The sequence below is a fragment of the Pseudomyrmex gracilis genome, unplaced genomic scaffold (assembly GCF_002006095.1).
Source record: "Pseudomyrmex gracilis isolate BER0280 unplaced genomic scaffold, ASM200609v1 scaffold_292, whole genome shotgun sequence".
Taxonomy (NCBI): domain Eukaryota; kingdom Metazoa; phylum Arthropoda; class Insecta; order Hymenoptera; family Formicidae; genus Pseudomyrmex; species Pseudomyrmex gracilis.
The window spans coordinates 134,837-154,223 of NW_018020876.1; the positions used below are offsets into that span (position 1 = coordinate 134,837).

General features: G+C 32.2%; 5 protein-coding genes and 1 long non-coding RNA gene across 6 annotated transcripts; 4 read left to right on the forward strand and 2 right to left on the reverse strand.

The window, feature by feature from the left end:
* On the forward strand, window positions 1–1,912 carry LOC109859834. Its single transcript, XM_020438432.1, has 7 exons — window positions 1–74; window positions 146–414; window positions 507–863; window positions 1,042–1,294; window positions 1,367–1,435; window positions 1,532–1,618; window positions 1,720–1,912. Exons 1-7 carry the CDS (start codon window positions 15–17, stop codon window positions 1,810–1,812), a joined length of 1,188 nt encoding a protein of 395 aa, XP_020294021.1. The 5' UTR covers window positions 1–14; the 3' UTR covers window positions 1,813–1,912.
* Window positions 1,913–3,604: 1,692 nt separating this feature from the next.
* Window positions 3,605–6,351, forward strand: LOC109859836 (putative gustatory receptor 28b). Its single transcript, XM_020438434.1, has 7 exons — window positions 3,605–3,859; window positions 4,116–4,399; window positions 4,669–4,848; window positions 5,090–5,342; window positions 5,556–5,624; window positions 5,733–5,822; window positions 6,163–6,351. Exons 1-7 carry the CDS (start codon window positions 3,605–3,607, stop codon window positions 6,313–6,315), a joined length of 1,284 nt encoding a protein of 427 aa, XP_020294023.1. The 3' UTR covers window positions 6,316–6,351.
* Window positions 6,352–8,328: 1,977 nt separating this feature from the next.
* On the reverse strand, window positions 8,329–11,721 carry LOC109859827 (protein KRI1 homolog). Its single transcript, XM_020438426.1, has 8 exons — window positions 11,512–11,721; window positions 11,339–11,415; window positions 10,748–11,149; window positions 10,353–10,669; window positions 9,801–10,242; window positions 9,446–9,709; window positions 9,148–9,305; window positions 8,329–9,038 (listed from the first exon to the last, which is right to left on the reverse strand). The coding sequence occupies exons 1-8, from the start codon at window positions 11,621–11,623 to the stop codon at window positions 8,390–8,392; spliced, it is 2,421 nt and encodes an 806-aa protein (XP_020294015.1). The 5' UTR covers window positions 11,624–11,721; the 3' UTR covers window positions 8,329–8,389.
* A 148-nt stretch (window positions 11,722–11,869) lies between these two features.
* Window positions 11,870–12,888, forward strand: LOC109859833. Its single transcript, XR_002250747.1, has 2 exons — window positions 11,870–12,084; window positions 12,199–12,888. It is a non-coding gene; the product is annotated as an uncharacterized LOC109859833 (long non-coding RNA).
* Window positions 12,889–13,368: 480 nt separating this feature from the next.
* Window positions 13,369–14,459, forward strand: LOC109859831 (60S ribosomal protein L35). Its single transcript, XM_020438429.1, has 3 exons — window positions 13,369–13,476; window positions 13,847–13,983; window positions 14,180–14,459. The coding sequence occupies exons 1-3, from the start codon at window positions 13,474–13,476 to the stop codon at window positions 14,409–14,411; spliced, it is 372 nt and encodes a 123-aa protein (XP_020294018.1). The 5' UTR covers window positions 13,369–13,473; the 3' UTR covers window positions 14,412–14,459.
* Window positions 14,460–14,556: 97 nt separating this feature from the next.
* LOC109859828 (golgin subfamily A member 2-like) lies at window positions 14,557–19,368 on the reverse strand. Its single transcript, XM_020438427.1, has 13 exons — window positions 18,848–19,368; window positions 18,605–18,697; window positions 17,827–18,372; window positions 17,526–17,721; window positions 17,245–17,410; window positions 17,017–17,158; window positions 16,768–16,947; window positions 16,480–16,698; window positions 16,200–16,391; window positions 15,886–16,137; window positions 15,414–15,741; window positions 15,113–15,322; window positions 14,557–14,983 (listed from the first exon to the last, which is right to left on the reverse strand). Exons 1-13 carry the CDS (start codon window positions 18,890–18,892, stop codon window positions 14,796–14,798), a joined length of 2,757 nt encoding a protein of 918 aa, XP_020294016.1. The 5' UTR covers window positions 18,893–19,368; the 3' UTR covers window positions 14,557–14,795.
* Window positions 19,369–19,387: the final 19 nt, after the last annotated feature.

Sequence of the window (19,387 nt, forward strand, 5' to 3'; positions counted from 1 at the left end):
TGTACAAATTTCTTATGTACATTACCACTATATCTGTATTGATGAAGTTGTTACTGGGCTGGTGGTTTACGGAGGTGAGCATAATTTATAAAACAAATAACATCTTACATTTTTATGTATGTAAATCGCACGTTGATATTTGCAGAAATTCAAAGTTTGTCAACAAAAACTCGCCGCAATTCATGAAACATTGCGGCAACTCGGATTTCCGGTTAACTATAATAAACTTTACTTCATAATGATAGGAATATTAGTCACTTGGATAATTTTTTTTTTCATTTCATGCGTCTTAGTTTTTATTTTTTTTGAACCAGATGTTTTTGGTCATTTCGACAGATTGTATGTCACGATCACGTTTTCGTATGGAGTGTGTATCGGCACTGTTGTCATCTTGGAGTTCTACATAAATATAAGGTACGCAAATTATAAATCTGTAAACAACTGCATAAAGAAAAATAATTGTAATTATCTAATCTGTTTCATTATATTTGTGTATAACGATACAGAGGCATACAAATGAAATTCGAATCGATCAACCGACTTTTGTGGGAGAACTCAAAAGTTTCATTGTCGACGAAAGAACCGAAGGACTATTTTGAAATGAACGATTTCGCGGACATCATGAACTGTCAGCGACAAAAACACATTTTTGCCGGAAATATATTAAAACGTTATCGTCAGAAATCGAAGTCTCAGATCAACATTTCTGTGATGGAAAAACAAAAAAATTCAATCAAGTCGCAAGCTCAATCTGATCGTCCGTTCCAGTTTCAGGATAAGTTCCGAGAAGAAATACGAATTCAACGTCAGGAAGATTATTCCGCAAAAATAGAACATCGAATATATCTTTTACAGATAATCAAGTAAGTGCGAGGAGTGAGTGTAAACACTACTACATTGTTTACTGTTAAATAAAAAAAAACTGAAATGAAACATTTTGTTAAATCAGATTTTGCAATACTTTGACCGAAAAATAGTAAATATTATTACTAGCATATTAATAGTATATCGATGTTTCAAATATAAGCGCATTTTTTTCAGACAGATTCATCTGGAACTGTGTAGAATATCAAAAACATTGTGTACTATTTTCGGCGTACAAATAGCTAACGAAATAGCACTTACTATTATGTTTCTTACCGGGTCTCTTTATAATTTGTACATCCAATATATTATGAAATACAAACTTTCCGATCACCTAACGGAGCAGACGATTGCAACTCTCACGATGGGCTTGCTCGATATAATAAAACTCTTCTTTTTGAGCCGCGCGTGTAAAACAACTGCCGATGAGGTATAACTTAATCTATTATTATTATTATCTACTTACAGATTCTCTCGATCAGTGTTATTTTTATTATTACAGGGAAATAAAACTATCGAGATTATTCACTCGATGTACGGATGCGATGCGAACGCTGACTTGAAAGATGAGGTTTGTGTCTTTGCGATTATACATTATACGCTCTTATTTAGCGTAGATATCAGTTGTAGCTTGCACAATTATCGCACGTTGAAATTTATTTCACAGATTCAGCAATTCGGTATTCAACTACTGCACAGTCCGGTCGCATTCACAGCGTTCGGTCTTCCTTTGGACAACACCGTTTTAACTAGGGTTTGTATCGAATCATGTATCAAATAATATACTAATATATTATACATATTTTTTCCAAATATCTCGCATACGTATATCTACGTATATTGTTTTTCTTGCAGACTTTAAGATATGTAACAACCTATCTAGTTATCACGATACAAGTGAGCAACTCGCTAGAATCAAATAAAACTATTCAACATGCGCGTATTTGAGAATTATAAATAAGTATTTCTAAATAAGAGTGATTATTACAAATTCTTAGAAGAGAAAGTAGAGATTTGTGTAGAACGTACGTCTCGTGCAATATAAAAATTAAATGAATCATATTTTCACGGAATATTAATTTTAATATTTTTACGATTTTTAGTCTCTTTTGTATTTGATTTTTAGTCTCTTTTTGATTTTTAGTCTCTTTTTCGTAATTGTAAAAGAATTGAGATACGCGTTTCTTTTATTTCAATAAATTTTTTTTTTTTTAACACCACAAATGACGCTGATGATAATTACTATGATAATTCTTGTATTTTCTTCAATAAAATGTATCATTGTTACGAGCAACATCAAACCGAACAATAAAATGTACTCAGGCACGTATTAATTCTGTTTTCTCGTTTCTAAGTAATTCGTTGTCAACCATGACAACGTAAAAGGACATTAAAAAGGTATTATGATAAGTGTACACTCGAAAAATGTGTGTGTCTCGGTTATTGCACGCTTATATATACGCAGCTCGTAATCGTAACTCATTTCTCTTTATTACTATACTGTTGGCGATGTTATCAGAATCTATGACTTTTGAAATCCAATATAGAGAGGAAGTTTATATATAATTATCACAATTGATAATTACACACTATTAAGAGTTTTTGCAAAATACCCGTCGCGAGAGAATATTATAGATATAAAATAAACTTTCTCTCTCTTTCATATACAAATTGCTGAAATTAAGTTTTTCAATATCTATGTATGTGTATGCAAAAACACTATTAACAAATTGCATTTTATGTTGATCTTCCGTTTTTACAATTATATGTGCGCAAGTATGATCCAGTATTTCTTATTCTGTTGGTATATTATCGTTAACAAGATAGCTCTTAACTTGATATTTCGCACAATATCGATCTTTCCGATAAAGTCTCCCGGGCATTCATCCATTACAAGATCACGGACACCTGATATATTCGTCACTCATTTCATAGTGCCGCACGCGTTGTCATCTTCTAAATTTATCAGTATTTATGTTTCGTATATGTTATATAATCACTTTATTATTAATCAAAAATGAAAAATTAATTTTTTTTCTAATTTCCAATTGCTTTCTCTTCGAAATTATAAAAAAATATATAGATATAAAAACCGTAACAAAGACAGACAGAGAGAAAGAAAGGCCATACATTGTGCGAAGCACTTTTTTTTCTCAAAAATTGTCTAATAGCATTCACAATTTTTTTCCAATAAATGCTCCTCTGTGGTTTCTCTCTATTTGCTGCAAAAAAAACGGTTATTCAGTACATTTCTTTCTCTACAAAAGAAAAAATTTAAAAATTATTCACAGAACATTGTTGTATAGTTACAAGTGTAAAAAAACACACGGCATACATAAGACTATTTTACGTTACATGATCGCGAGCTAATATCGATCGGAACTTCGACGAATCCTTTGGGACGTAAACGCATCACGAAACATCGTGGACATCGTCCGCTCAGGTAGCTTTTCACGTTCGCCGCCACCTGTTCGTTTTCTACCATTTATCGAGCTGGCATTTAGCATTACGTTGTCCGCACGTGGAACACGCGAAGTGTGACGCAGCTATCGTATTTATCGTATTCATTTTTCTTCATTTTACACGGAGGTGAGCCGTGCGCGCGCGTCATCCACGTGAATGAGCTTTTGCAATTGTTGAAGAGTGTTGCTCAATTTATATCAGCGATAGGCTTTGCGTTTTGCCGATCATCGTATCAGCAACGAAGATGTTCGAGCCGAAGACCATGTGCGACATGATCATGCCATTGATCGTGGCAAATTTCATTCTCGGAATGGGTGTCGGGACCACTAAGCGAGGAAGAATCCTGAATTTTACATACTCATTACTGTGTCTAATGATATACGTAATTGTCACAATATTATCCACGCAATACATGAATGATTACATCCTGCACAAAGCGAACGATCTCGGCACCACGACGTTCGACGCTATCTTCTTCGCCAACATCGGTCTGACGTTCTGTCTCGTCTTCTGTGCATGGTGGAAGGGAAAGGTAAAGCGTTCTCTTTTTTTACATTCTAAGAAAAAATGTTCTTCTCTTTTCGAATTACAAAAAAAGTTTTGTTCGACTCTAAAATTTAAATAAAAAATAAATTTTTAATTTATCAAACTATCTCTTTCTCTTTTGTTTTGATTTTTTTTTTATTTTCTTTCTACTTTTGAATCGAGGGATCGATTCAACACAATATTATTTTGCACAATCGACTAGTAAAACTAGGATAAGACAAGTATGTATGGCGCTTTCGCAGCATTTGCAAACGGCGATAATGCGCATTGTAATGTGTGAGAAATCTATGGAGCAAATGGCAATAGAGAAGAACTATCGGAAATTGTACCTGTCTCAAATCTACTCGTTCGTATACATCATAATAGTGATCATCATATTCGTTGCGGTCACTTACGAAGGATCGTTCATAGAAGAAACACCCTTGCACATCAAATTCATACTCGGGATTGGCATGAACTATCCCGTAGGTTTGCTCTACGTGAGCGATGCATCGTTCCTGCACTGGGTCAGGTATAGAAATCTTGTGTGTAATTAATATCTTGTTAATTACAATAACTTAATTACGTTTATTAATTACGATAATGTGAAAACTAATCTAATCGCTTCTGAGTTTTCGCTATTCTGCAATTTCAATTGCGCTAATTAGACGTTTATTATTTTGCGCCTGAATAAATTTATTGTGTGTACAATTAATTATATATATATATATTGAAATCTTAAGTATATAAAAAAATGTGTTCATATTTTCTCGTTTCGATCACGCCGCAAAAAATTGCCGATTGAAACATTTAAAGGTACTCGAAAATGCGATTCGAGCAGATGAACAATCTGCTGCAACGCATGTTAACAACCACCCCCGATTCGCCGCAGCACAAAAGGGTGCTGAAAATGAAAGACGAGTGGAACAAGACGGTCACCTCATCGGCGCACGATCGCAAAAACAGGGAGAACACCGACACAATGAGATCTGTCAAGTGAGATAGATATCTTTGTTCCGAGAAAATAAACACATTTCTGAAAAATAGTTGTAAATGAAAATTAAAAATATTATATATTTTGCACATATTATCTATTATCCATGTGTTGACTCTTAGAAATCTTACTTGAGTTGCCTGATAACATCTTCGATTTTAGAGAATTTAATAATAATGAGCTTTTTTTTACGTACGATTGAAAAATTAACACAGTCTTGCTTCTTTTATGACGACAACAAAGGCAAGTTCATCTGGAATTAATCAAGTCTATCAGAAGCATAAACGAAGCGTATGGCATACAGATTCTCCTTTCTATGACGATATCTTTCGTGTTTATCACCTCTCTTCTTTATTACGCGTATTCGATTTTATGGTCGTCAAAGATAAGTTCGGACGTGTATCGACAAGAGATGGTTCCGGTCGTGTGCTGGGTATTATTCTACGCCTCAAAAGTTCTCATTATAAATCACACGTGCGCTATGGCGACCATTGAGGTACGAAACTTCAAAAATTATATACAAATATAGCTTCACGTATACAAACACTGTTCCGTTTGTTTCGCGAAATCAGAGAGAACAAATATATTTATATTGCTTGAAACATTTTGTCACTTCCCGCGAATGTTAAAACGAACATAATCAGATAATTGGAAATTATCACGAAATTAAAACAATCGCGCCATTTGCTTATCGAACTTATTTCTACAGGCTGCAAACACCGGTGATATAATCTGCGAATTGTACGAGCCATCCGCTAGCAAAGAATTTCGCGCAGAGGCAAGCTTACATAATAATTGATTTATTATAAAAAAAATGACATGTATTAAAAACACAAATAAAAAAAAAAAAAAAAAAAAACAAACATCTATGTTAGATTGTTTTCAGATACGGGATTTTACTCTTCAGCTGATACAGAACCCATTAATTTTCACGGCGTGTGGATTTTTCAACTTGGATCACACATTCATTCACGGAGTAAGTTGTACGACTTGGTCGAAATTCTCAATATGACGTACAAAACATCTGTTTTGAATGCAGATGATATATTTTTATCGCACTAAAGTATCATACATCTATCAAATCTCTCGCGTGAATTTTTCACAAATGTACAATTAAAGTTTAATATATAGGAAATTACAAAATATCGCATGCATATCTAACACAAATTTTACACAAAAATAGATAGATAAGACGGATTAAAACACAAAAAGTCTCTGAAAAAAAGTTCGTGCCTGATAAAATTCTTTTGAATATTATTATGAAACAAAATCTCCCACGATTTTTATATCTTTCATATATCTTTGTTTCTTTTCAGGTCATTGGATCAGTCACTACATATCTCGTGATTCTTATTCAAGTCGGGGATTTGTCACCGGATGAGAACAAAAATTCAACTATCTCACAACATAACGACACGAACTTGACTCTGTCTAGTACGGTTACGTCTCTTACGGCTCTCGATCCATAAATAAATTTTTCATCGAACGCGCAGAGAAACTCGAGGGCGATCGCCTTTATAAAATACACGCGTTATGCGTGTATTTGCGAGGCGAAAAATAAAGGCGCTCCATTCTCTTTTCTTGTCTCTCGAGCGCTAGAGATTCTTATTCTTCTCTGCACGAAAAAGTAACACGTCAGCAAATCTATATATGTATTGAAAAGCAATACGTATATAAATATCAATAAAATGTTATTTATTCTTTTGTACAAATAATCGATTTCTCTGTCTCCTTTCTCGTCAACGTTTTTCCTAAACAGAAGTAATTGAATTTCGAGGTCGGAGGATTTAACTTTGTACTTTTGCGATTCGCGTAAATATATATATATATATATATATATATATAAATAAAAGAAATCGCAACGCGGGTTCTTTAATTGTTCGATCAGTTAACGAGGCTTCGGTGACCGGATGCGATTCTCCCCGACAATTTTCCGCCAATTAGAACATCGATAAGGATATTGCGTCAATTACACTACCCCAAAAGCGCGCACTTACCCTGCTCGTCTACCATCATCCAGATGGAGGCGTTAGTCCGTGAAATTCGGTTCTTTCGTAATTCAATAGCTTTTAATTCGACCCGCAGCGATTACCTATTCCCAATCAATTACACGTGCGCGCGAATTTTTGCCACGTAAAAATTTTCGCGAGTATCTCGTTTGTTGTGACTACAGAAAAACCTACTCACAAGTATCCTGTAGGCGCAGGATTGCGCATGAATTGTCCTCGAAAATGCAAGTTCGTGAGAAGGGATCGAGTATCTCTCGTGAAAAAATTTTATTTTATACTTTTTGACGCGGCTAAAATTCGTACGCATCGTCTTATCTCACGTCTTATCTAATTTGAACTTGTATTGAAATATCGATCGTAAGTTCGTACGGAGAAGAAACTAATGTTTTTTATTTAAATAAAAATCAGACAATGTTTCAGACACACACACGTCCGTTTGATGCATTATCTCTGAGAAACCGTGTTCGAACGTACACGTTTCGAGAACAAGGGGGACGTACACGAAGCGCACGTTTACATCGAGGATAACATTAATTGGGAATTAAGGGCGCGAATGTGCCGGTGGCCGTCAGGAGCCACCTGCTACTACGGTACTCCCGTGTCGAGCTAAGGGGATTGATTTATTGTACCCGGGGGAGAAAGAAGGTTTGAGTGCGGACCGGTTCGATCCAACCAATGTCATTTTGTGTTCCCTCTTGTTAAATAAAATTCTTTAGAGACATCGCGAATACATTATCCAAAGATATTGTCTCTTCCGCAATTTTTCTCCGAAATATAAATAAAATATAATATTAGTAATAAAATCTTTTCTTTCACTTGAGTTCTTCGGTATTTAATTTCTACACGTATCGTGTCAAACTTTCGAAATGTTTTTTATACATCGCTCAATAATTTGAGCCTGTAAAAAAATTATTTACTAAAAGTTATTAAAAATTTGTATATTTCACATGCCTTTCTCTCTCACGACTCGAAGAAAGAATGAGAAACGTAGTGAGATAAGTGATATTCGCAACGCGCGGATCATTGGGGTGCGTTTTCCGAGCGAAACATACGGGCCGGATTAGAAATGGAAATTGTAGAAAGGCAAACACAAACAGCAACCTACAATCCTAATAATCCGCAAACGTCGTTTATCATCCGAAAACGGGTCCGCCCTAACCGAGACCACTCCTACTCGAGGGCGTGCGCAGTCGCCGACTGCTGTTTCTGTTTTTTACTCTTACACGTGTGTAACATATTTAAGCATTACGATCTACATATTGTTAAATATATACATCATTCTTTCTCTTCGCTCTATGTTACATTAAACTATTTCCACTCTTCATATAATCGATACATTCATTTAATTTTTTATCGTAATTTTGTTATATGAAAACTTTGCAAAGAAGAGATTTATATGGTGAGAGAAATAAGTTTATCTTACAAAAATAATTGTTCATTCCTTATATTAGGAAACATAAAATACATTGCGTTTTAAACTGTGTATTTACTTGTAGTATATATAAATTACATCTTTATATTTACAAATTACTATTTAGAACTTTTTATTACCGTATTTCAACTTGTTCTTTAGTTTCTTTGGATTTATTCCGTATGTCTTTAATCTTTCTGCATTCAGGGACATTATTGGCTCGTTATCATTTGATTTGCTCTTTTTATTCTTATTATTCGATTCAGAGTTGATATTTGACGTGTTTTTCCGCTTCAGCTTTTTGCTCTTGCTTGTCACATCTTTCTTTTCTATGTTTTTATCTTGGTTTTCATTATTTGATTTGCTCTTTTTGTTCTTATTATTCGATTCAGAGTCAATATTTGATTTATTCTTTCGCTTCCGCTTTTTGCTCTTATTATTTTTCACATCTTTCTTTTCTACATCTTTATCTTCGTTTTCGTTATTCTTGGTATTATGAGAATTACTGTTAGTATTAGTGCCATTTTCTGCAATTTCCGTTGCAGTTTTCTTCAAAACATCATCCGTATTATTATTGTTATTTTGAAAATTGTCTTTGTTTGTGTCATTTTCTTCAATTTGTGTGACTGTTTCCTTAGAAACGGCATCTATATTAGTAGATTCTATATCAGAATTTATATTTTTAGCTTTCTTCTTTCGCCTGCGTTTCTTAGTACTAATGTTAGTTTGTTCTGCCTCAATATTTTCTTCTTCTTCTTTTTCCTCTGGCTCACTACGTACACATAAAAATGCGTAATTATCATATATACAATTTATCTAATGTATCTAATATATTATATAAATACACATATAATAGTTTTCAATTCTTATAAAACACTTACGTATATAAACTCTTCAAAATTTTTCGTTTGAGTGCTTCGTTTGCTGCTTTTTTTTTATACATGGAAACATCATTTTTTTCTGCTGCTTCTGATTTGCGTTTAAGAGCATGTTTTAAAGAACACCATCTGTTCAATTCTTTCTCGTCAGCTATTAAAATCTTGAAACATGAAATATGTTTATTAAATCACATTATGAATCTTACTGCTATTCCGAATAATTTTGCCCGAACTTGTGGATTTTAGCATTACCAATCATAAAATTGTAATATATATACATATATATGTATAAAACACTTACCTCTTCAAAACTTAGTCCATAATCGTTGGGCACTACCTCCCTATATTTAAATCTACAAGGTAAATCTCCGATTATATCTTCGTAATCTAATGAATAATATTCATCATAATATTTTTTATACGAAGGAAATTGTTGAGGATCAAATTTTGGTTTGTCTTTTGCTAGAAGCTCGGCAAATTTAGATCGTCTCCTTCGTTTCCTTTTCTTTGTATTTTCAATAGGTTCAGTCTGCAAAGCTCGAGATTCGTCGTAATCAGCATCCATCTATAACCAGAGCAATTAATAAATTATACAAACCAGTCAAAAAATATGTAATATATGTATATGTGGCAACACAACTATATAATGAGAGTACATTGAAATCTGGATCTTCGCAATGAGGTTCGTTGTTCGAAGCAGCATCCAGATCGATTTTATCTGTTGTTGGATCATATTTGTCCCATGTGGATTCGATATCTAGTTCCTCATCAATCTCTGGGAATTCTGGCTTGTGATTCTCATCCTCACCGCCAGCGTAATAATCATCATTAAAAAGTTCTCTCATTTTTCTATCATGTTCATCCGGGTCAAAATCGGTATCAAAATCAAAAGTATCAAATCGTTTATCATTATTTCCTGAAACTTCTTTTAATTTTTCTATCTTTTCTTGTAACTCTTTTCTGGCCAACACTTTCAACTGTTTCAATTCTTCCGCCTTTCGCAACTTCTCTTGCTCTTTTCTTTCTTTAATTTCTGCTCTCTTTTCCGCTCTGCGCGTATCTTTCTTCCGCATTGAGTTTTCCATTGTTCGTGGATATCTTAGTAAATTTCAATGAGAGAATAAGTTTAAAAATAAAGCAAAAGAATTATGGAGCACACACTTGATAATTCACATTTTATTATAAAATATTAAGTTGTTTTATTTTACCTTTTGATAAATTCTTTGTCGGGTTCTTCATATCTAAAATTATATTTGTGTTCAAATTCTTCTTGCTTCTGAACATTTCTTTCATCTTCTGAAAGATTCTCATCGCTGTCATGAATAATATGATTATACTCGAGATCCGCATTGTAAGATTCTTTATCCATATACTCATTATTCAGAATATAATCCCTTAAGAACTTCTCATTTGGATCCAAATTAGGATCTATCCAGTAATCGCGCAGTGGTTTAAGTATTTTCTGATCCTGAGAATCTATTTGTACTTCTTGACCTTTCAACCACTTTTTGTATGACGCTTCTTCCTAGATAAATAAAATAAGCGTAAGTTACATTAACTTTTACATAACATATATGATATAATAAAATTAATTGAAAAGTGCCTTTTGTTTTTCGTCGTCTGTTTTTTGTTTTAGCATTAGAAGACCATTGCCATCTTCATCCTCATCGTCATCATCTTGCAAAGCATTTTTAAAACTATCTTTTAGTTCTTTTTGTTCTTCAATATAAGTAGGCATTTTAATTTTAGCACTTTGTTTTGTATCATCTTCATCTTCACTGCTATAACGCCCATTTCTTTCCAGTATAATATTACGTTCATAGTCACGTATAGAAAGAGCCTGCTCTTTCTTTTTTTCTGTTTTCTTTCCTTCTACATCTTCCGATGTCTTACGTTGGACTGTATCACTAAAGAACTTAACGTTTTTATCATATATACGTGGGTCATCATTTTTCAAACAAGCTAGAGTCATGAGAAACTCTCTATCAAATTGTGGATCCTCAATCTGAAAAAAATTATTGTATTACACAGAGTAACTGCATTTATTAATAACACACTTAAATTTGATATACAAACCAAAGAAGAGAAAATAAAATACATTCCATTTTAACAAAAACTTAAAAAATTTTATAAATATATATATATATGTGTAAAAAAAAAACAATTAATAATTTACTAGTAGGTTAGAACATACATTTTCATCATCATCTTCGGATGAACTGCTGTCACTGAACTCGTTATCTGTAGCATTCTCTCCATATCTTGCTTTTACTACACATAACATTAAAACAGTGAAAATAAATTTTTTAACTAGTGCAATTTGTAATAGAAAAGTTCTTGCTCTTGTTGACTACATAAATTACTTACGTTTGTGCAGCTCCTCTTTTTGACGAAAGGAATCATAAATATTGGCATAATCTTGATTTATTTTTAACTCTTCATCGGAATCCGAGTTGTCATCGTTAAATAACGAAGACATGTTAAATCTTTACAAAAAAAGAAAATTAAATCCTAAAAGATCTTTTTCTCTCCTTGTTTCAATCACACGTGCCTACATTCAAGATTTCTCGAACACGGTGTCTCGATCGACGTTACATTACAAATACTTTGAAACAACGTTCTATCTTTGTCTATATTTAGTGAAAATGAAAGATACAATAATACTTTGAAGCATTTGTAGCGCTAACTTAGATCGCAGTTGAAGTGTAGCAAGTATAGCAATCTAACCTAACCTAACCTAACCTAATTTTTTTCACATGGTATGCAGAGAAAATAAAAGGCGAAATTTTCTGTAGAGAGAATGAGATTTCCTATAAGTTTGAGAACTATAAATGCACAGACAAAGTAGAAGGCAAAATAAGAGATATATAGATGCTTCGAAAAGTTTGAATGTGGTGATTACTGTGTGTAATAAAGCTACAATAAATAAAAACGTAATATGTATGTGCAAGTATTATATGTTTAATTGCAAAGTTCAAAAATAATTATATTTGATATTTGTTATGAAAATTTATATATATATATATGTACATTCACACATTTGTGACTTTGCAGAATCGTTACAACGATGGCTTATATCATGAATAAAGCTCTGCTTTTGTGCCGACCTGCTTTTCACAAGAATATAATATATGGTCCTTTTAACAAAATCACCCTAGTGAAGACCTGTTATCATTTCACCAACAGGACAAATGTCAAAGCTGAAGAGTATTTAAAGCGTAAAGACAATATAAGTAATGATTATAAACTTATATACAGAGATGAAACGAATCTTATCATATGTGTTAGTTTTGCATATCATTGTGGATGGATAGGCACTATTGCTATCTTGCTTTCTGCAGTCTATATCATTTTGAGAGATCCACCAAAAGAAGAGGAAGTAGTTGTAGGTTTATTTCGCCAACCATACAAGCTTCCTAGCGACCCGATTAAGTTAATTGCATCATGCTGTGGACTTATTATGTGTAGTGTCATTTTATATGTCAGCAGAATATTTCCATTTAGAATTTATCACAATCAGAAAGAAAAATTATACAAAGCTGTGTTTGCCAGTATTATGGGAACAAAAAAAATAGTAACATTTGGCGAAGGCACTGCGGTGCAAAAATATAAACATAAATATTTCAAAGATCTTTATGATATTAATGGTCATACCATTCTACTTGAGGAGGAAAGTTTTCCAGTGCCGTTTGTACGTGAGCAAATGATTTGCAAATCTAAATAAAACTCCACTATATTTCTTTATTTATTTACTACTTATATAATTGCTTGAGTGATTGAAAGAGACAATGTGTATCCTGCAATCATATAAGTAAATATATGTACATGTATATGTGGTTTATATGTGTAAAACAAATTTATATATACATATTAAATAATAAAATAATTTATATAATTCAGATAATTCAGATTATACAGATAATTCAGATAATTTAGTTAATTTAGATAAACTTTGATAATCCAGATAATAAAAGCAAAGAATATATAGAAATATATAATTCTTTGATTGAAGGCTATAAAGGTTTATAGCTTTTCAATGAAAGTCATTAATTATATCGTAGTATAAATCTCCATTATTAAAGTACGACAAGATACTTGATACACTGAAATTTGAAGTCGGAGATCTAGGCTGGATCTTCATGCAGACACCAATCAACGCTCGGTGTCAAAGCGCCGGTGTCTGCATGAGGATCCAGCCTGAGAGCTGAAATTTGAAATTGGAAACGAGATCTAAAGATTTGAGAAACGACTATGAATTCGGACTTAAGGTTGCAGCGCCATTTTCACTGGTTTATAATTCTTTCTTTAGTGGAGCAGGAGTGATTCAAGATGGTCAGTAAACGTGTAAAATAATAATCTGAAATTAGTAAAGACATCGATGACTAATTTATATTAATTATTTGATAAGAATCTTATACTTGTTATCTTGCAATCCATAAACTATGAATTTTTTTCTATTCTTAACAAACACCATTATATTGCATAACCTTATTTGCTCAATTGAAAACGTCAATAGAGATTAAATAGTTTTGAATTTAGTGTAGAAAAACAAAGATTTATATATTTTGTGTCTGTAGTAATTAATATAATTTTGTACTAATAAGGCAATGGTATAATTCATAAAATTATAACGTGTAATTTGAGAAGAGATGCTCTGTCAATGTGTATGGACACACTTAAACATGATTTTGAAATGTTTTAGGCGAAAGTAAAGTGTTCTGAGTTAAGGACCAAAGACAAAAAAGAGCTGCTAAAGCAGCTTGATCAGCTTAAAACAGAACTGACTACTTTGAGAGTAGCTAAAGTAACTGGTGGAGCTGCATCAAAATTGTCAAAAATGTGAGTTCTTATGAAAATATTAACTCAAACTTGTTTTTCTAATGAAATGTATATAATTTTGTATATCATATCAAGTAACTTAAATATTGTAATTTTTTGTCTGAGTTTCTAAAACTACTATATATTGGTTTTAGGATTTTTAAGTCATAAATGGATAGTTTTTATTAATTACAAAATAATTCTAATTTTGTTGCAGTCGTGTTGTAAGAAAAGCAATTGCACGAGTATATATTATTATGCATCAGAAACAAAAGGAAAATCTTCGCTTGTTTTACAAGAACAAGAAATACAAGCCGCTTGACTTAAGACCGAAAAAAACAAGAGCTCTTCGGCGTGCTCTTACGCCTTATCAGGCGGGCAGGAAAACCCTAAAAGAGATTCGCAAGCAAGCTGCATTCCCGCAAAGGAAATACGCTTTAAAAGCATAGGTTGTATATTTGTAATTAATATCGAAAATAAAATTCTTTTAAAATATATTAGCGAGTGTTTATTCAAAAAATAAAATCGATATTCAGTAAGTGTTTTGGCTATACTTTTGATGAATGGTACTAGAAAGATACAACAAAGTTTTCTCTATATCTCTGCAAAACTATTCAAGGCACTGTATATATTTATAAAGTAAGTTAAACTTGGACAAAAAAAGTTTTTGTCTGTTTATATGTTTCTGGGAGAGTGATATCATACAAGATAAAAAAAAAAAAAAAAAAAATAAACTTTTTTATATGTACAAGTATTACAGTCTATAAATAACTAACGAATATTGCATAGATATAGTTTAATATAATAAAAGGTTTTTAATTTATTTATGGATATTATACTGTAATTAATTTTCCGGAGCACCATGGACAAGGATGAAAGTTAGATTCAGTACACACGTCTTTACAGTCTTTGATTTCCGTGAGAAGATCAAGAATCTCTGATGTCGTTTTATCTTCAATCAATGGTAGTTTTTCACTCTCTTGCTCACTATTGGAGGATGCAACAATTTCAGCGTTCACTTCTGTGCACAAAACATTTATACATATGTATATAAATTTATAATTCTTTTGTTTTGCCGCACATGTAAAGCAAGTTGCAAATAGATGTTTATTAAAAATCATCTGATGCAATAAATGTATGCGATGATTACCTGTATGACAAGCAGCTATACAGTTTTCTGTAGAACTTAGTAATGTTTCAGGATGTTTTTTCAGCAATTCAGTAACCAACATTTTTAATTTATGTAACTGTTCTTGTTGTTGATTACGTTGCTCTACTAATTGCCGGAAGGTTTGTTGTCTTTCTTTCCATCTCTCCTTTAGAATAGCGCGTTGTTTTTGGTATAAAGTAATATATTCTCCTGTGTTAAACATAAACAGGGAGAATTAGATAGCTCGTTTATTTTCATTTTTATCTGGTTTTTTTTTAGTTAAAAGTAATACGCAACCTACCTATAGTTTCTGTTTCACCTTGTAATTGGAGAACAAGATGTTCTAATTTCTGTTTTTCGTCAGTTAATTCAGCGACCTTTTCCATTGTTTCTGTAAATCTTTTTTCTAATTTTTTAATAGGCTCAGAATCAGCTAAAGTAGTGTTATTTTCAGGCAGTGGCAAACTTTGCGTTGGTGCTATATTGTCTGAACTTTGATCACTCTTCATTATAGGCTCATTTTTATTAACATTTTCAGATTCTTCAGACAGATATGTTTGTTCTTTTGTTTTAGTCTCTAATTGTTTTGCAAGTTTTTCGTTTTCTTTTTTTAAGTTCTCTATGAGTATCTGTATAGAGATATTTATATATATACTTAATTAACTAATAAGACTATCACATAATCACATCGTAGAGTATTGTGAGAAAAATAAAGAACACATTAAACAAGTAAAAAAAAAGCTCACAAATCGTTAATAATTAAAACCAATTACCAAAGCATTTTGTAGTTCTTGTTGCAATGTACAGGCTTGACGAGATTGAGCTTGATAATGCTGTATTTGATCTGCAATTTGGGCATTTTGCAATTTTTCCTTTTCTAATTCCATTAAGGATGTTTCCTTTTCCCTCAATTTTTCTTTCAAATTATCTACTTCTGTCTCAACAATATTTAATTTCGCATTCAATTTTCTGCCAATATTTCGCTCAGCTTGAAGTTGTTCTGTCAAATCTAACTTTGCATTACTCTAAAAACAAATTTATACAGTTCTATTATTGTATAATGCGTATAGCTATATGCGCTACTTACAAGTGTAACAAAAGCATTTTCCATTTCCGTTAACTGTTGCTTCAATTGTTGATTTTGTGAAACAGCTCTAGATGCACCAAGTTTTTCGCCTTCAAGAGCTTGCACTAATTTTGCTGCATCTGTATTTGTTGTATCGTCTTTTGTATCTCGTAATTCTTGCAATTCTTTCGTTAACATTTCAATTTCCGCATCCTGAAAAACACATTGTGTTGCTCGTAAACAGGTTTTCTCAGTACATGATGTTTAATCATCATTAAAAAAAAATCTTTTTTTATTTCACCTTTTCAGATAATGCGATATGAAACTTTTCTTGCTGTATAGTTAATTCTTCGATATTCTTCATTAAACTATTTACTTTGTCATCATGATCTTGTACCGGTACTAAAAATTCAGTTTTTTCTTTTTCACGCTGTAATTGTTGTTCCATATCGGATAAACGTTGTATGTAACTTTTCTCTCTGCTTTCTAAATCATTGATTAATTTTTTCCCATTTTCGAGCTACAAATATTCACTAATGAAACATGATTTATTTTTTTTGATCAAAATAATACGAACATTTATACATACCTCATCACGCAGATTTGCTTGCTGCATATCCAATTGTCGCACGTAATTCTGATACTGTTTACTTGCTTCATCTTTCTCATTACTCACTAATTTTAAAGTTTCTTTTAGTTGAACCAGTTGTTGTTCCAATGTTGTGACAGTTTGGCTTTGAGACTCTAACGTTTGCGATGTGTCAGTTAACTACAATCAAAACACATCAGTATCTCGAGATTGTGAGATTTTCAATCTCACAGTTAAATGTAGAATTACCTGCTGTAATCTCAATTCGTTTAAAGAAAGTAACGCTGCTTTCTCTTGAAATTCTTGTTGCAGATTAATAAATTCGGTATTTTTTAAATTTAGCTTTTGTTTCAATTCTGACGTTTCTAATTCAAGATCTTCCTTTTCTTTCCTAAAAACCAGAATTATTTCACATGATAAACAAATTTAAATATCCATACATTTATCGGAATAAAACACTAAACGCCCATATAATACCTGAGTTCATAATATTTTTTCTCAAGTTCATCGTAGACTTGTTGTATTTGATAGGCATTTTTCTGAGTGTCGGTAGAATTACTCATTGTTTGACTTAATTCCTTTTCAAGTTCGTTAATCCGAAGTTGACTGTGTTTCAATTTCCTGTTTATCTCTTCTAGCTCCTCTAAATATAGCAAAAACTTAATTACAACAAACATTTCAAGAGATATTTTATTAAATATATAATTTAAGGATTATTTTTACAGAGAGTATTTGTTTTACTTCAAATATATATTAACCTGAATACTGTTTTACAATTTTCTGACTCTGTTCCAAGGCTGTTGTGAGATCTGCCTTTTCTGCTATCAAAATACTGGTGGTTTGTGTATGAAATTGCAATTGCTCCTTCAAGGGATTTACTTCACGAATGAGTTTAGCCTCAAACTCAGAATCTTTTGTGGCAAGAATGCTTTCTAATTCTATCACTCTGCTATGCTGTTTTAGGTTTTAGAAGATAATGATAATATTAATGAAATTATAATGATAATATTAATGAAATTATAGATTATAAGAGTAAATATTTAGTTAAGCTATACTTACATAACGACTGGCTTGAATGTGCAAATCAGTTACAAGCTGTTTCTGTTCTTCTAAACATGTGCTTAAAAATTGATTCAGATCCTTCACATCACGATTATATGAAGTGACCTCACTATGATCTGTAGCATCAGCAACTAAATTAGCAGCTTCTGGACCCATTTCCTGTGAATGTTCTTTTTGCACTGTTGGTGATCTATCAGACGGAATCATATTTAAATTATATCTTCCATCATTTTCTACAGACTGCAAATTTGTTTGAGAATGTGAATGCACAGTATCTTTGTTTCTACTATCATATACTCCGGTATGGTCTATACAGTTCTGAGGAACAGGAGATTCCTTTTCTGTTATTTCACTTGTTATTGTAGATTCAGAAAAATCTATTAAATTATTGGTGACATTAGCATGATTTGACAAAGTTTCTTTGTTATGCACATTATTCAAATGTTCTTCACTTTGACTTATGTCCTCTATGTGTTTTGTCTCATTCTGATTATTTTGATCACATGATTTATTCACTTCTACCTCTTGACTACTCTTTTGGCACTATTAGAAACATTATGATATTAACATTGCTGTGATATAAATTATTAAACTTATCATTACTAAACATATTATTTAAATTCTAACTGTACAATACTCTATCACAGAGATATTCAAATTTATATAATAGTTATTACACACAATAAAGAGATAAATCTTTAACAAAAAAAAACTTAAAGCATATACAAATGTATTTTAAACATGTCATTATTTACAATCAAAAAACTGTAATCACCTGAGATACGGATTCATCTTTTGCATCTATATTTTGTTGTTTATTCAAGGCCTCTTGTGCTTGCAATCTTTTTTGAAGTTGAAATTCTTTTAGCTGCAATAAAAATCACAGATACAATTGTAATTTTATAAGTAAAATCAATTGACAGTGTGTCGAAAGTGATTAACCTAGACATTTTAAGCATTAGTAAAACAGAAATGGCACGTAGCACTTATGCGTGAGTTGTCAAATCATCCGCATTACCTTTTTCTTAGCAGCTAACAATTTTTCTGTTTTATTCAAATTCATCGTGCGTGTGTGTGTGTGTGTGTGACACCTTTGCTGCACAGTGCTCGTTAATTATTGCGTATTATAAAAAATTCTTAGGAACACTTTACATCGTTAAACACGTAAAATATTGTGAAATATTTTCCGCGATAATTGACGGAGGTTATGTCACGTCTACGTGTATCACGGAGTGCCACCTTTGCAGGACACGTTTCACAATTTATTCGTAATTGTAAATGTCATTTATGATTTGCATGCAAGGCTGTCATTCGTCTCGCGGCTTTGCGCGCAAGCACGTGGCGTATGTGTCAAACCCCTATCTAAACATTTTATAACTAAAAAAATCCCAACTAAACTTTCATTTTAACACGTCAATCCCTGGATACACCAATGAACATTCCAATATTTAATAAGTGAATAATCCTTGATTAAGGATTGGCCGTTTCGAAATATTCTATAGCAATAAATTGACGTGCACAGACGCGTGGCAAGAGCCGATCGCGGTCAATCAACATT